The sequence below is a fragment of the Nilaparvata lugens genome, chromosome 3, assembly GCF_014356525.2.
Source record: "Nilaparvata lugens isolate BPH chromosome 3, ASM1435652v1, whole genome shotgun sequence".
Lineage (NCBI taxonomy): Eukaryota > Metazoa > Arthropoda > Insecta > Hemiptera > Delphacidae > Nilaparvata > Nilaparvata lugens.
In genome coordinates, this window is record NC_052506.1 from 8,279,428 (window position 1) to 8,295,728 (window position 16,301).

Below are 16,301 nucleotides of genomic sequence, written 5' to 3' on the forward strand. Positions count from 1 at the left end.
TAAATTTGAAGTTGGTGTTGAAAAATACTACTATTCTAAAATGATGCACGATATTAGCTATGTATATTGTCATGTCGATATTTGTCATGTCGTTGTTAGCAACGGGTTGTGTAGCCAGAGGAGGCACGGAACTGGTTGTGTTCTAATACAATGTTTACTGATTATAAATAAATAACTTGGTAATCAACTTGACTTAGTTTATTTTATTTCATAAATATAATTATAACATTATTATTTAAATGTAAAATCTTTTATGAAATAAAAGAAACTATGTCAAGATAATTACCAAGTTATTTATTTATAATGAGTATACACTGTATTATAACACAAACTACACACCTACTCTGGCTAGTATCGATGAGCTAGCAAGTTCTATGTGTGAATTATTCATAGTCTCCAAGTATCTTAAAAATGTTTATTGTTCATGAATTGATGATGGTAATTATTTATACTTTTACAGTAATATAGTTGATAGAAAGAAAAATTAAAACTTGATTAAATGAGAAATCCAAAATTAGAATGTTTGAAACTATATTGGTTGAATTACTACAGAAAATTCAAACATTAAAGAATAATAAGGTACAGTATTAGGATTGCACTTATTATTTGAATAATGAAATAAAAAGAAGCTGAAATTGACGAAGTATGAAGAAGTATTCAAATCGTAACTTACTTTTTTCTCAGCGTCCAACAGCTCTTGTTGTTGCCTCAACGATTCCAAGAGGTCTGGTCTCAACTCCTCATCTTTGTTATTCTGTAGCTGCAGTTCCAAGCTGTCAATAAATAAACGAATTACATTAGAACAACACAACTAAGAAACAAGTACAAGATTTCGAACGAGAACCGAAACAGGTGCATCATGTAGCAAAACGGCTGACATGAGTCGAGTTCAAACAAAGTATATTTAGCTTTTTAATAGACTACTTTTGTGCGACTATCCTTAATAGAATTGAGTCAGCGGGGGGCGAGCCTATTAGCCTTCATCTACTTACTGCATCAATTGCTTTCGTTCAATACAGTACCAGTTACACAAGAGATGATCGGATTTATTACAGAGACTGTACTGCCAACAATCTGGTTGGATTTCATAAAAATACTACAACTCAGTTCACTAACACTCAATATAAAAGCTCAGATTATTTTTATTTATTTCATTGACAATCACAAATCATAATTACAATATAATATGATTGGGAGAAAACAACAGGCGTAGCCCAAAACTGTCTCCCCCCAAATTTTTACAAATAAAAAGTTTCAAGATAATGAGTTTATGATTTCACTTCAAAAAGTCCAATTTCCAATTCAAAACTAATGACCAAACTGAAATTTTAAATTTTTATATTTAAAAACTAATATTTCACTCATTCTCTACAAATTGGAAAATTTGAGTGATTTTGCAAAATTTTGAGCCAGGAAAGAAACACAACTTCACTATTAAATTTTATGTCTTTGATTTTTAAAATTTCCTGGTACAGTAGATAATAATACAAAGTCATTTGATATAGATGTTGAAAAACGATTAACAATAGTTTTTTCATCATTGGATATACCATACATAGTGTTCAGTTACATCTAGATTAACCAGTACAAAAAAACCAGTACATGTTTTTATAATATAGATAGATGTATTATCATATCATTTGTTCTCGATAAAGCTGAGAAAGCGCAAAAAACGCTGGAAAAATGCTAATTATGGGCGTATCTTTGACGTTATTGCAAATTCCTTCTAATACAACATTATTACACCCTAGCTGATCTTCTGTACTAAATTTGAACGATTTCTGTTCATTTGTTCTCGATAAATCTGAGAAAAAGCAAAAAACGCTAATTTTGGGCGTATCTTTGACGTTATTGCAAATTCCTTCTAACACAACATTATCACACCCTAGCTGAGCTTCTGTCTGTACTATATTTGAACATTTTCTGTTCATTTGTTCTCGATAAAGCTGGGAAAACGCTAAAAAACGCTGGAAAAACGCAGATTTTGGGCGTATCTTTGGAATTTTTTTTCAAATTCGTTCTTGGTGCGCCTCTTAAGGGCCAACTGAACATACCTACCAAATTTGAACGTATTTGGTCCGGTAGATTTTTAGTTCTGCTAGTGAGTGAGTCAGTCAGTGAGTGAGTGAGTGAGTGCCATTTCGCTTTCATATAGATAGATATAAGTAAATGAATAATAAATAGATAATAAATGAATAAATAGATGAACTTACGTATTCAAGATGGCCTGTTGCTGTTCGAGCACTTTGCGACTGTGAGCCTGCCGTTCGGCCTGCTTGGCGGCGCAGATCTCCATTTCCTTGTCGCAGTTTTGCACCTTCTCTCGCAGAGCAGCCAGCTTCTTCTCATCAGCCGACAGCTTCTCATTCTGCGCCCGCCATTCTCCTCCCAGAAGTGCCTGCTCTATTTCTGCCTGAAACACACATAAGACAGATTTATAAAATAAAATTATAGTACCCTTTTTCAAATAAAAAAAGTAACCCTGAATTCATAAATTTTAAGAACATTACATATTATTTGAGTTTGAGAGATGCACCCCAGGAACAATCTTGAATCAAGTTGCTAATATTAAAAAAATATATTTTATAAAATCAAATTATAAACTTGAAACTTATTTTATAAATTGCTTGTCTAACTAAACTGTTCATGTCACACCATTGTAAACTATAAACTTAGAATTATTTCATAATTGAGACTGAATTGTTCACATCACAACATTATTTTGGGAATAATGGTGTTAGGGTGTGTATTAAGAATTAGATTCGATGTTGTAACATCCACAATTTATAACATGAGAGTCTCGGTAATTATAAATTGGCACCGAATTTTTGTGTTCTTTATGAGGTTGTGCCTTGAAACCAAGCTTCATCTGATAATGAGAGATTTGTATGGAATGTACACTGGATCTTCCATGCACAATGTGATTGAATGCTGAGTATTTTACACTTACTCATGTATATGGTTTATTTTCATACGGGTTCATGATCAATTTCTAACTGGATTATGACAAATTATTTCTAAAAACAGATTATGAAAAATGTATTATTGAACATTCTGTTTATCACTCATGATAGTTCATGCATCGAATGATGTCATGATCCTTGATTTTATAAAAAACAATTGTCATACTCAACTCAGTGATCAGAACCTAATAATTGTAGCTCGAGAAACCCTAATAATTGTTGTAACTCGAAAGTAAAGTGTTATCATATTTGAATATTTTTATTTTCCCTAATACTTCAGTGTATATTCACATTCTCGAAAATCCAACAAGTTGTTTACTTTAAAAAAACACAGTTTTAAATGAACAGAGTTAAATATGGATGAGACAAAATTAAAACAGTGTTTTTTTCAAATTTGGAGAAGTTCCACAATATCAATTCATTTTCAATAACTTGTTTACTTTTGATAACTACATAGGCGATACTAATTTTCATCGAGTTCTTCCTTAACAATATACTGCACCAATACTCTAGGAATTTGTAAATTTAATTTCAAACACGAGCAGGAAATTGCACTTTTGAACAATAGTAATATAATAAATAGTACTTTTAATGAATAGTAGCCAGGAATATACTGACAATTTGAACACTACATTTCAAATAAAAGTATTTACTATGTGAATGAGAATGAGAACCTACCTCTCTCATGAGTTCCTCTTGCTGCTGTTCTATGTCTGTGATTTTCGCCTTCAACTGCGTCAAACTGGCGAGCAAATCGTTTCTGCATTCAGATTTCTTCTCAGACTCAGGCAGAGGTAGGATGAATTTACCCCTTTCCAGCACAACTGGACTCTTCTCCGTCGATTTGACAATGGCGTCCAGCTGAGACAATAACTGCTCAGCTGTGTATTCTCCATTTCTTCTGGGGAGAGTGGAATAAATGCCAATGTCCAGCGTGGGATTGGTCCAGGAAGGACGAGAATCCAAACTCTTTACACGATTTGATCCATCCGACTTGGACTGAGTATCGACAATTCTCACCGAGTCGGTTATTAATTTTTGCACCGGCGGACAATCAGATGAGCTAGTGACTAGCGAAGACGCACTGCTGGAGAAATTCCTCCTAGTTGCAAGTTTGTTTGACTTTGGTAACTCGTCGTCTTTCCTCGGATCAAATCCTAGAAACTGATACTTGGATTCGGCAAGTTTTTCTGTTCTCGACTTTGGTTTATTACTGCCATCAAAATCATTCATTTCTTGAGGACTTTGGTGACCGTTACTAGTTATTTCAGGCGGTTCATCACCGTTTGCACTCTTGTGAAATCCATTCTCTCGAATGTCATTTGTAGGAACTTTCATCTCCCTCTCTGAATCACCATTGGGAAATTTGTGGGTGTGGTTGTCAGGTCTGGTGAATTCACCTAGCATGGCTAGTCTGTTCTCAATCAACTCCAAACTGTACTCGCACCTGTAAAATAAAATATACAAAAGATTTTAACGGTGTTAACGGTGTAAAAAGTACAACAGTATCAGCTTTTTTGCTGCACAAAACTATTGAATGGAGAGGTGTCAGTGAATGAGTCATCTATGCATTCCAAGACTTTTCCCCCATCACTCCACTGAGTTGCAGTATCAACCGAGCAATGGTTCAGTCTTTAGGTGCCATTTAGTCGCGACAGTGCATAAGATAGGGAAAGACTGTATACGGGGACTGTAAACGAACCAATAACGCAGAATTGATGGCTTTGCTTGATGTACCTTATTGGGCTATGAAATGGTTATCATCCAAGTGTTCATAGGCGTAAAATAAACCAAGAAGATGGAAAATTAATTATACAATTAATTAATATGTTTTGACAGTAAACAGAGTACATAACACTTGGGAAATTGGATGTTGTAAAAAATACAACACGCGACTGCTCGTGTGATTGAGTAGGGCGCGAATACCGGAAGGTTCAAGTCTGGCAACACTGTAATTTAACCAACAGATGTTGTTATTCTGAACAATCATCTATAGACATAAAATTAGACACTTTTTTCTGTGTATTTTACACATGCAGTCAATAATATTTAAGCAAATAATCAAATTATTTCAAGAACTAAAGTTGGTAATTAAAAGAATTTGATTATTTACTTAAATATTTGACTGCATGTCGTGTGAAATACATAGAAAAAAGAGTGTTAATACAATACCCTTCAATTTTTCAAAACTACTCTGATGCTCAAATTCAAACCCGGTTAAAACGAGTGATTATAATCTCTAATGATTACATAAATTTAATAGATGTTATCGCAGCAGCTCGGAATGGATCAAGAGGCCATCAAAAAATTGAGGTTATGTTATTGAAGCGGTGAAAAAATCTTGAATCAAGCTACTCCTTATTAGCGCTGCTAGCTCTCTCTTACTATTAAATACTATCGTTTACAAGATGCTATTGTATATATTTTGTCTATTATTCCTGAATATGTATTTTGTAAAGTTGTTTTTGTGCAATAAGTCTGTTGAGACAGACCTAGCACAGCAAATAAAAATCTATCAATCTTAAACACAACAACATTTAAGACATGGCTAAAAATGTATTTTCTTTGTTTCAGCAGATTCTTGTACGTTATTCACTAGAAAGAATAAGTTTTGACAGTTCGGATTGATTTAATTTCGTGAAGTTGGGTGGATTAGAAACTCATTTTATCAATGATGTTTAAAAATTACAATGTTTAAAAATTCATGTTATCTCGTGAAGTTGGGTGGATTAGAAACTCACTTTATCAATGATTAAAGCTTTACTAACGTTATTTCGACACATTATCAATATCCTTTCTAATAAAGTATTTTGAAAAAAGGACACTTGAAAATGGCTTAACAGCCGAAACTAGTGGTGTTTATAAAAATATTTATATGACAAAGTTTTGGAAAAGGGTACTATGTGGATACTTCAATATTAATTAAACAATATCCTTTCATTTTTTCAAAATTATTTACTCTGATGCTCAAATTGAAACCCAGTTAAAACGAGTGATAATATTCTCTAATGATTAGACAAATATAATATATGTTACAATACAAGAATGATATTGTATCTATGAATGTATGAATAAATAAATGAAAATTTAATGTTATATCAATGTGAACTATGTTGCCAAACTTTGTGTGCCTTCGCGGCTACATGGATTCAAATATCCAATAAACTAATCATATAAAAAGAAGAAATTCATTATTATAAATTAATTCATTTAGTTCTGTTCAATACTACTAGCTAGCTATGGCAATTTTAACCTATCATTTTGCTTATTTGGAAAGTTACCAATATTCTAGGGTATGGTTCCTGGATTAGTTACTTTAGAATGAGATTTGATGTGGTAACATCCTCAATTTTTGAAATGAGATTCTCGGTAATTATAAATTGACATCGGATTCTTGTATTCTTTATGAAGTAATGACTTGAAACCAATGATAACTTCAACTGGGATGACGAGATTTGTTACTAAAAGTACACTGTAGTTTCCCATGTACAATGTTATTGGATTCCAAGTATTCTACTCTATTTTTACCTATTATTTTCCTTATTTGGCAAGATAGTCTTGATGCGCGTGCGTGGACTGCCCGGGTGCGACAGAGACAGAGTGACATTCTCGTAGCTATGGACCGGGGGTGGTGGGATGGTGAGGGATTGGCCGCCATTCTGATCCCTGTGTTTACTTTCATTGTCACTTGTCAAACTCGAACTATCCAGGCTGCAACAATCAAAACATGACAATTAAATTATAATATGAAAAAGTATACATTAGTATAGAACTTAGTATGAACAAGTATAGAACTTAGTAAAGATTTCAAAGAATTTCAAATAGTAAAATGTTTAAAATTGAGTGTGGGAAAGAAATCCTGAAACGATTCTCTTCAATTCATTGAAATCTATGGTTTTAATGCAGATGTAGGATTAAATCTACAAGAGATCATGTAGACATTCATCTTCAACAGTATTTATCTATACGCGCGTCGTTTTTTTCTGTTTAAAATAGAAGGATCAAGAGTGATTAACCTTTTTACTGTCGGTCCCGGCTGAAGTATGACAGTCGTAAGGCCCATTGACGGCTTAAATTATATATTCAGGCGGTGGGACCTTCCCGTAAGGGGGACTCCCCACCAACAAAGCCTTAAGAATTTACTTTTTTTAACCTTCTTACGACGTACAACGTAACGCGCATCATTCTGTAATAGGTTCAGAAACTCATGCAAGGCTTTAAGATACAGATCAAAACTTGTAGTAATTTTCCACTACATTCTAGCTATTGTATATTCTTTCTAGCAGCTCCGTCCCAATTGGTCTTATCATTAGTAATTGTAAGGAATTTCATTTCGAAATAATGTGAATGATTTTCTATATGAGAACTTCTAACAAAGAAGTCTGTGTATTACCCTTATTTGACTATTAACTATTATTATACAGTATTCAAATTATTGGTTTGATATTAAAATTAATGGTGGTATCGGATGGTTCTTTTGTACTCTTTATAACTTTAAAATTGCTTTGTTTAATAGAGTTGGCAAATTGGCAACTCAAGATGATTGGATGAAAAAAATTACCTTTCAAAGGAGAAATTCTTGTTGAAATGCGGAGAGCTGGGTGAATTCAGTCTCTTGTCTTTGGTCAATGATCCATTCGTTTTTATCCTGGAAGAGAAACATTATTTTATTAGAGAATGCAATAATTTAATGCACAAGTAGAAATATCCTTAAAAATGAAATTAAAGTCAAATTTAGATATAGACTTGGCAACAACATTGCTCCGAATTTGCAATAAGTTACTAATCATTGGTTGATTGATATATACAGAGAGTTTGAAAAAGAACTCCCTAGTTTTAGGTATAAATTTAATGTGTAAATTAATGTAGAACTCCATCAACAAGTACATACAATGAAAAAGAGAATCTTCAAATTTTGTTCAATATCAGTAAACATCAACATGGGATCCATTCGTTGCCCTGCACACGTCGAGACGATATTCAAGCTCTTGCCATTTATTTACCAACATATCAGGTGTTATCCCAACCGCCGTGGCGATTCTTTCCCGTAAATGGTTTATGTCTCGGATTTTTCATTTGTACACAACATTTTTGATGTGTCTCCAAAAGAAAAAGTCCAGAGGGGTTTAGTCCGGGCTTCGTGGTGGCCAAGCAATTGGGCGAGCTCTCCCTATCCACCTCTTCCCGGAAAGCGAGTGTCAACTGAAGGAACTGTCCCTTGGTGCCGTCTTAAAGTCAAACAGGTCTGCCAACTGCAGGGGGGCAAAACTTGGACAGTTCCTGAACAAACACCACAATCTAGAATAGTGTATATCACTTTTTACAGATTCTATGACACATTAAAACTAGGGAGTTCTTTTTCAAACAACATGTATATAGACAGGTTGAAAAAGACTTTTGGTAATCTGAAATGAATGTATTTTAGATTCTAGTTGGAATTGTGACTGTTATTTTATGTAGTTAGAATTGATCACATTTGACATGAGATTCTGCAACTGAAGCACTGAACCAGCTTGATTAATTGAAATTAGTCATTCACATTGTGAAAAGGAAACGATGGCTTGATACCATTAGCTGACCAAATGAAAATTGAGTCAGAAGAGTCTGAAAAGTAATGAAAAATATACATATTTACTGTCCGAATACAGTATTAAAATGCAGAGAATTACCAGTATTAACCCTTACCTATTTTGATGCGGCTTATTCTGCTTTTCCCACTGCGCTTGCTTTTCGTAGTCTGCACACATCGTCAAGATTTCTTCCAACCTCAACTGCTCCAACTTTTCGGTTTCTTGTTCAGATAACCGCTCAGTCTGCGCCTAGAAATTGCAAAATACAATTCAGTATCGCATACTCAATGATAAATCAAATAACATTTTCAAAGTGGGAAACATTTTTCTCAACTGCTAAAATAGTAACTATTTTCAATTCAATTGTTTCAAATCCAACTGCTGAATTTCCTAGGACAAGGCTACTATTGTACTAACGTATCCTCAATTCTTATTACAGCAAAAATAATGTAAAACAGTATTGAAACCAATGTGTCATGCCAAAAATTTATACTAAATTTGTTACAATTTACCAGTTGTTCAGAGGACTTTCACAGAGACAAAACCGGTAATTTCAATTGATTTATGGAAAGCATTTTCAAAAAGAGAGGGAAAGAGAGAGAGAATTGTTGATCAGTGGTTGGAGTCTCTCTGATTAAATAAGTGCATTGCTTTTAGTATTCCTGATGGATGGTCGTAAATCGGAAGGGAGTTACGATTAAATGCTACCATTAACAAAAATAAAAACAAAAGACCAGCTTTACTGATTTAAATGTGCTTCGAATTGAGTACCCAGTGGTTCAGGACCTACCTAAAATTTAATATCTGTCAATCTCCCATCATAACATTTCCTATAACTCCAAGCACAACCCTAGGATTTATGTGAGCATTAATCTCAGCAAAAATTAAGTACTTATTAAATACTCTTATGCACTACAGTACTGAGTAATAGAGTGTTTCAAGATGAAAACATAAGATTATGTGAATATTGAGCTTTATTTTTATACTTCGACTAGCCGTCAGGCTCGCTTCGCTCGCCATATCCGTCTAGCCAGGGGGCTCCGCCCCCTGGACCCCCGACTGGATCGTCCGAGAATGAGGTCAGCAGGCACGCTTCGCTCGCCTGCATTTTTCATTTTTATCATATTATATTAGGACAATCCAGTCGGGGGTCCAGACTAAACGTCTGGCTAAACGGATATGGCGAGCGAAGCGAGCCTGACGGCTAGTAATATAATATTCCCAGGATTGAAGTAGCAGTGCCCAATCAATTTTTCCGCGATAAATGCATTTAAATCTTCAACTTGGTGCCACCTAACAAAATCAACTCAACTTAATGCCAACCTGACAAAATTATTATTTAGTTGCCAGTTAACAACTGTTTCGAAGAGGTACTCTATCTAGATTATAGTTCTATAGTAACATATGATATGGAAATTTCAATTCTAATTAAGAGATTGGGAGAAGAAGAATATACATGCTAAAAGACGAACTTTAAACCCTTAAAAACAACCCTTAGAGTTAAAATATTGTCAAAAGATTTCTTAGTGCGCCTCTAAAGGGCCAACTGAACATACCTACCAAATTTGAACGTTTTTGGTCCGGTAGATTTTTAGTTATGCGAGTGAGTGAGTGAGTGAGTGAGTGAGTGAGTCAGTCAGTCAGTGAGTGAGTGCCATTTCGCTTTTATATATATAGATGGATTAACCTATAGTTTTTCCCAAATTACATATTTAGAATTGCGCATGAGCTCTGTCTAAAACTCTCTTTCCTTTCCTTATTATCATAATTATTCATTCTCTTTTGTTCTTCCTTCTTTATTTTCTGTTATATTTCAAGTGTTTCTACATTATATGATAAAATTGTATCAATCATTAACCATGAAGCCTCTTCATGGAGTCTCTGTGAGCCATATATTATGCATGTTTTTCAAATAAAAATTATACAGAGTGGCCCAAAAATAGAGTAACCCATCAAAGCCTAGGTTACATAATTAACACCATGATTAGTGACTTCTGGGTCACCCAGTACATCACAAAATATTTTTCAACTCATCACAATTTTCTATTCAACCCCCACAGGCAACTATAAAACAATACATGAACTTTCAACAGTAAAAACATATCCTTTTTTGGACATGTTATTCACTATCAAAACTTGGGAATAGAACAGTTTTGGGCCAAGCCTATTGTTTTTTCCCGATCATATTTACATGATTTGTAATAGTATACGTGAATGAATAAATACTGATCAAGTAAGGACCAGCCTGCTTCCTCTATCCAGTACATTACAATAGTTATTTGTGCAACTAGTGCGCAAAGTGACAGTTTGCTGCACCGAAAGAAACGTTTACGCCCGAGCCGTAGGCGAGGGCGGAATGGTTTCTTGAGTGCAGCAGAGGAACTTTGCGCACGTATTTCACATTAAATTTTTCCTACAGTTACCATTGAATATGAAAAGTGGGTAATTATGGGTAAAATGATGGCTGAAATCCATCAAACGTTTGTGTGTGTGATGCTGTTATTAATAACAACCTTAATTCATTTAAAAATTAATAATCCAATTGAAGTTGAAAATTCTTAGCCAAAGTTCTCATTTTTGTTCATTCAAGAATCAGAAAAAATACAGATAGAACAAAAAATTCACATTCAAAATACACGCCAACAGCTGATTGTGATGGCTGAACCGACAAGCGCGCGACCTAGCGGGAAGAATCGTACCTGAGTTTGTTTCATCCAGCTAAAAACTACAGAAACAAGATTCAGAAATTTAGACTTTTGCTCAAATTACCGAGAAAAATGCTCAAAGTAAACTGAAAAAATATTGGGATTGGGATTTTATCATAAATGTAGGGTAGCCATTGAAATGATTCTTATCTAAATCTAACCACAGTCATTGTTACCAACTTAATTTTTGTTTTCGTGCACTAATCCTCCATATAACCCACCAACTATTTTGTGTTGCCATGTTGCAAATCTGGAGTGCAGAAAAAATTTTTTCCTACAGATACCTTGAAAAGTGACCATTTCTGCACTGATTGCAGGCCGCAAAGCATCACTTTTCCGCACTAGTGCGCAAAGTGAGTACTTTGCGTACTCCAGATTTGCAGCATGACAACGCAAAATAGTTAGTAGGTTGTATGGAGCACCAGTGCAGCAAAATCAAAATTAAGTTGGTAATACTCATAGTGAGGCCCATGTTATAATGAATGGCAGTGGAGAACAGCGTTGCCTTGCCTTGCCATTATGTGCCTTCATTATAGTCATTTCAATGCTTACATAACATAAACCCCCTTCAAGCAGTCACATAAATTTTCAATTGAATTACTAATCATTATAATCCAATTTAAAATAAATTAAGGTTTTTATATTTATAATAAAATTACACAGAAAAACATTTGATGGATTTCAGGGAATTTTACCCATAATTACTAACTTTTCATATTCAATGGTAACTGTAGGAAAAATTTAATGTGAAATACGTGCGCAAAGTTCGTTTCTCAAGTAAAACCTCTCAAGTAAACGTTTCTTTCGGTGCAGCAAACTGTCACTTTGCGCACTAGTTGCACAAATAGCTATTCCCGCACTAGAGTGGAAAAGTGATTCTTTGCGTTTTGTAATCAGTGCAGGAATGGCCACTTTTCAAGGTAACTGTAGGAAAAATATTTTTCAACTCAACACAATATTCTATACAACCTCGATTGACAACCATCAAATACTGATCACGTGACCTACCTGCTTCCTCTTATTCTCCAGATCGACCTTCCTAGACGTGAGGTCCTCAATGCTGGAGTCCCAGCTGGGCACAGGACTTGCAACCGACTTCCGCACACTGTACGACGGGTTGCGGTCGAAGGCGGGGCTGGGGGTGGCGAGGGGGCGCAGAGGGCTGCACCGCTCTGGTGACGTCACAAAGTTGAAAGAAGAATGACTCGAACTGGAGTGAGTCCTCAGAGGCGGGGTGGGGGTGGAAGGCGCCGGAGACACCCCTCGTTCACTGATAGAGTTCGAGGGCGATGAAGAAACATTCGACTTGGCCGGAGTGTACTTGCCGTTCGGCATCTGAACCACATTCTGATACACGTTACCGTTGGGTTTATTGGGTTCATACTGCGTCGGAGCCAATGAGAACCGCAGCTCGCCACCGTTAACGTGATTGGACAGTTTTGAGTTGGGGCCGGCCCTCTGGCCCAGCACAACACTGGCCGGCGAGTTGACAGTCGAACTGCCAGCGGGGAACACTTTCGGCGAGATGTACTTGGCGAGGTCCTCGCTCGACGCCGAGCTCAGGTCCCCCCACGAGTCCCTTGACGAAGCACCGGTCCTTCTCGGCGCTGGGGGCGGCTTTCCTTCAACTCCACCAAACATGGTGTTCTCATCACCTGAAAAAAATCAAATGAAATCAATAAGATTCAATTATAAATTCAATCATAATTAGAAAAAGAACACAAATCAAAAGACAATCTATATAAATAAAAATCGAGCCTCAAATTTTGACATTCAATAACTTTTTATGTGTGCACCGAATTTGATGATTTTTTTTTGTGTTCGTTATGTTCAGGACCAGTTTATGGCATATCAAATTTATAATCCGACCTCAGGACTCTTTCCTACGATCCTTCAAAGTTTACATGTAATCCTTAGAGCTTGTTCACATGACAGCGATTTACGCTCGGTTGTCGCTCGATTGGCAAATCGCTCGGTTTGCCAGCCTCGTACACATGACAGCGATTCATGAGCGGTTTGCGGTAATGATAAGTAATTACTAATTACTAATTATAATTCGGTTATGATAAATAATTACTAGGTACAACATCTATGTACTCAATCTTAATATCTTAATCTATGTACTTAATCACTATATCACTCTTAAACATAAATTACTGCTCTGATCGAAACCGCTCGGTTGACTGAAGACATGTGTACTCCTCTCTCATGCCTGCTCTAGTATATCGAGCCGCCTGGCAACCGAGCGGTTGTAGTCTGAGACTACAACCGCCGCGATTCGCACGGCGACTACTAAAGCCGAGCGATGCATGTGTACGGCACCATGTGTTTCCCTATACCTGGCAATCGCTCGGTTTGCGCGACATATGGCTCTTATGGGAGAAGATTTGTGAGCTGGGCACACAGAAATAAAAATCAGTTGTTATAATCATTGCGTCATACAACAGCCGTCGGTAGATAGTAGACAAGAGTGTGTGCTGCTCCATAACCGCCCATGTATTTTATTCTAAACGCCCAGACTAAAAAAAAATGACTGTTCTGTGTAAACATCCAGCAGTGCGGCCTGAGGTTGAAGACTTACATATGCTCTAAAGACATTGCTTTGTTTCGAACAATTGTGCTGCCTTCGGTGTTCAGAATTAATTGATTTTTAGTAAATTATTTATTTTGCAGTTGGAAAATTATCTTTATAAATAAAATGCCACATCGCGCCTCCTCAGGTGTGCATCCAGCTAAAGATTGTCATGAGATGCATTATAGCCTGTCCAAACTGCCATGAGCCCTGAAATATTAAGCCGACACTCGCTCTCCCACGCGCAGGCACACACGCCCGGCCTACCTGCGCCATTGATATACTATGTATACTACGTAGTATACAGGTAGGCAGACCGTCCCTTTACTCACACACACAAAAAGAGACTGCGCTTGTGTGTGTGAGTAGTAGGAGGGTCGGCCTAATCCTTCAGAGTTCATGCCTGTTTGGACAGAGTATAAACTATTTGGCGGTATGAAGTTTGCCGGGCCAGCTAGTAGCTTATAAAATTACTTTTTCCACACGCCAACATTATGAATGTTATATTGTGTGAAGAGGTCCCTAGACATTAAATATTAGGGCAAGGTCACACGAGCGTTTTTTAATGCGTTATTCGGTGAGTCGACAGGAATGCAAGCTCTTAGATTGACTGATGGCGTTCGAGAATCAGAGAGCTTACTGTCTTGCCGACTCGTCCAAGAAACTCCTAAAAACGCTCGAGTGGCCTCGCTGAGCTTAGTTCCTAGCTTCGGATGACAAGATTATTGTACCGCCTCCAAAAAGAAATCATTGGCTGTGTGTTGCACTAGTCCATTTAATGGGAGTTCACTAAAATAGCCTGCAAAGACTAAAGCATTTCTTCAAATTTTAAACTGATCGATAGATATAATAAACTAACAAAATATAAAAATAGCAAAATCCTATATGTACACTTACCTGGAAAAAATGGGACAGGCAAAACAGAAATCCTCGAATTAGGGAGAGCACTTTTCATCAAGCTCGCCTCAGCTGGATGATTGAAACGCAAGCAAGTAGATCGTCCAAGACATATCATACATCCTGTTGCAAAGAAAATAATTGTTTATCTTCATATTAGGCTTCCTAAATTACTAAATACATTGATTATTTATCATTTCTCATTCTACTGGTTTATTTCAGCTTCATGATGAATCAGATTTGAATATTTGAATAGAATTTATTAGCTTCATATTTTCATGTTCAGGCATAACTTGAGCCTAAATTTCTAGGGCTACAAATTCTCATCGTCAATACACCTTGATTTTCAATTAATTTATTTGAAATTTGATGCAAACATCATTCAAATAGTCCAAGATGAAGTATCTTATCAGTGATGTAAGTTACGGTAATCATAAAATGAAAGAGCATGAGATGTTTGACCAAATGTACATCAAGTACAAAGTACGCCAGAGAAACTCACTTATTTGAAAGGTCAATAAAAACAAAAGTACTTTAGATATTGTTTCAATCTTTTTTTTACATGATAATACAATATCTTAATTATTTTCATGCAGACTTGAAAATGACATCAGACCAATGGCGACCCCCATGAAATGTTGTTGTTCTTGAGGTGTGCTATGGTTCCGTGGTCGATCGACATAAACCAGGGATTTCAAATAACCCCATAAAAAATCGCATTGAGGAAACGCATGAGGAAATGAGCCTTGATAAGTGATATTCTCTGTTCTGGCTTGGGTATCTTATGGGAAAGTACACAGTAATCAAATCATGTCTAGAAATAGCTGGGACTGAGATTTGACCTGCTTGAACAACCTCATTGGGATCACTAACAATGAGAAGGTCAATGAGTGTGGCTGATTCATTAGTATGATGAGTTGGATTGAGAGGTAAAATAGTCATGTTTAGCATTGGAAAATTGTAGTCAGTTGAAGGTAGTCAAAGTTACGATTTGTCATGTTCAAGTCTGTGTCATATCCCCCATAACTAGTATAAGGTATAACAAGGCATAAGAGAAAGCAAGGCTTTTCGGAAATCTCTGTGAAATGACCTATTTTTGGTGGGCGATAACAGATACCAATGAGTAATTTATCAGTACTAGATAAGGATAATTTAAGTAGCATAAAGTCTGGTCTGGAACAATACTCTTGTTTAGATGTGATTAAAACTTTTGTTTTGATACCATCTTTAACATAAATTTATTGCTACACCCCCACAAGCTTTATTTAATCTATCATTCCGGAAAAGATTATATCCAGGCAATGCAACAAAATTTGATGAAATACTAGGCTTCAAAAATGATTAGGAAATTCCGATTATATTGAAGTCCTGAAAACGGAAGATTGCTCTGAGTTCATCAATGTGGCAACTGAGGGATTGTACGTTAAGGTGAGCAGCCTTGAAAAGTTTTTTGAAAGAGTGGAGCTTATTTGCTAGAAACATACCTGTGTCATCATTACCATTATTGAAATAATCATACCTACTTGAGGGCGAGCGAGCTGACGTGTCAGTGAGAGGCATCATGGAAGCAGCAGACCAATTGTGAACCGACCTC

At 36.1% G+C, this 16,301-nt stretch overlaps 1 protein-coding gene across 6 annotated transcripts in view; it reads right to left on the bottom strand.

Annotated features, from left to right (window-relative positions):
- Nucleotides 1-16,301, bottom strand: part of LOC111064407 (pleckstrin homology-like domain family B member 1) — a 226,716-nt gene that overhangs the window by 49,631 nt on the left and 160,784 nt on the right. The window contains exons 1-8 of one of the 6 annotated variants that reach the window (XM_039425323.1): nucleotides 14,708-14,832; nucleotides 12,247-12,893; nucleotides 8,649-8,782; nucleotides 7,525-7,611; nucleotides 6,492-6,674; nucleotides 3,642-4,410; nucleotides 2,214-2,413; nucleotides 674-773 (exon numbers count right to left, since the gene is read on the bottom strand). The exons of the other annotated variants lie outside the window; for them this stretch is intronic. Of the exons in view, the coding sequence (XP_039281257.1) occupies nucleotides 674-773; nucleotides 2,214-2,413; nucleotides 3,642-4,410; nucleotides 6,492-6,674; nucleotides 7,525-7,611; nucleotides 8,649-8,782; nucleotides 12,247-12,893; nucleotides 14,708-14,825 (2,238 nt within the window). The 5' untranslated portion in view covers nucleotides 14,826-14,832. Of the gene's footprint in view, nucleotides 1-673; nucleotides 774-2,213; nucleotides 2,414-3,641; nucleotides 4,411-6,491; nucleotides 6,675-7,524; nucleotides 7,612-8,648; nucleotides 8,783-12,246; nucleotides 12,894-14,707; nucleotides 14,833-16,301 lie in introns of those variants that run through there. 6 annotated transcript variants of the gene reach the window in all.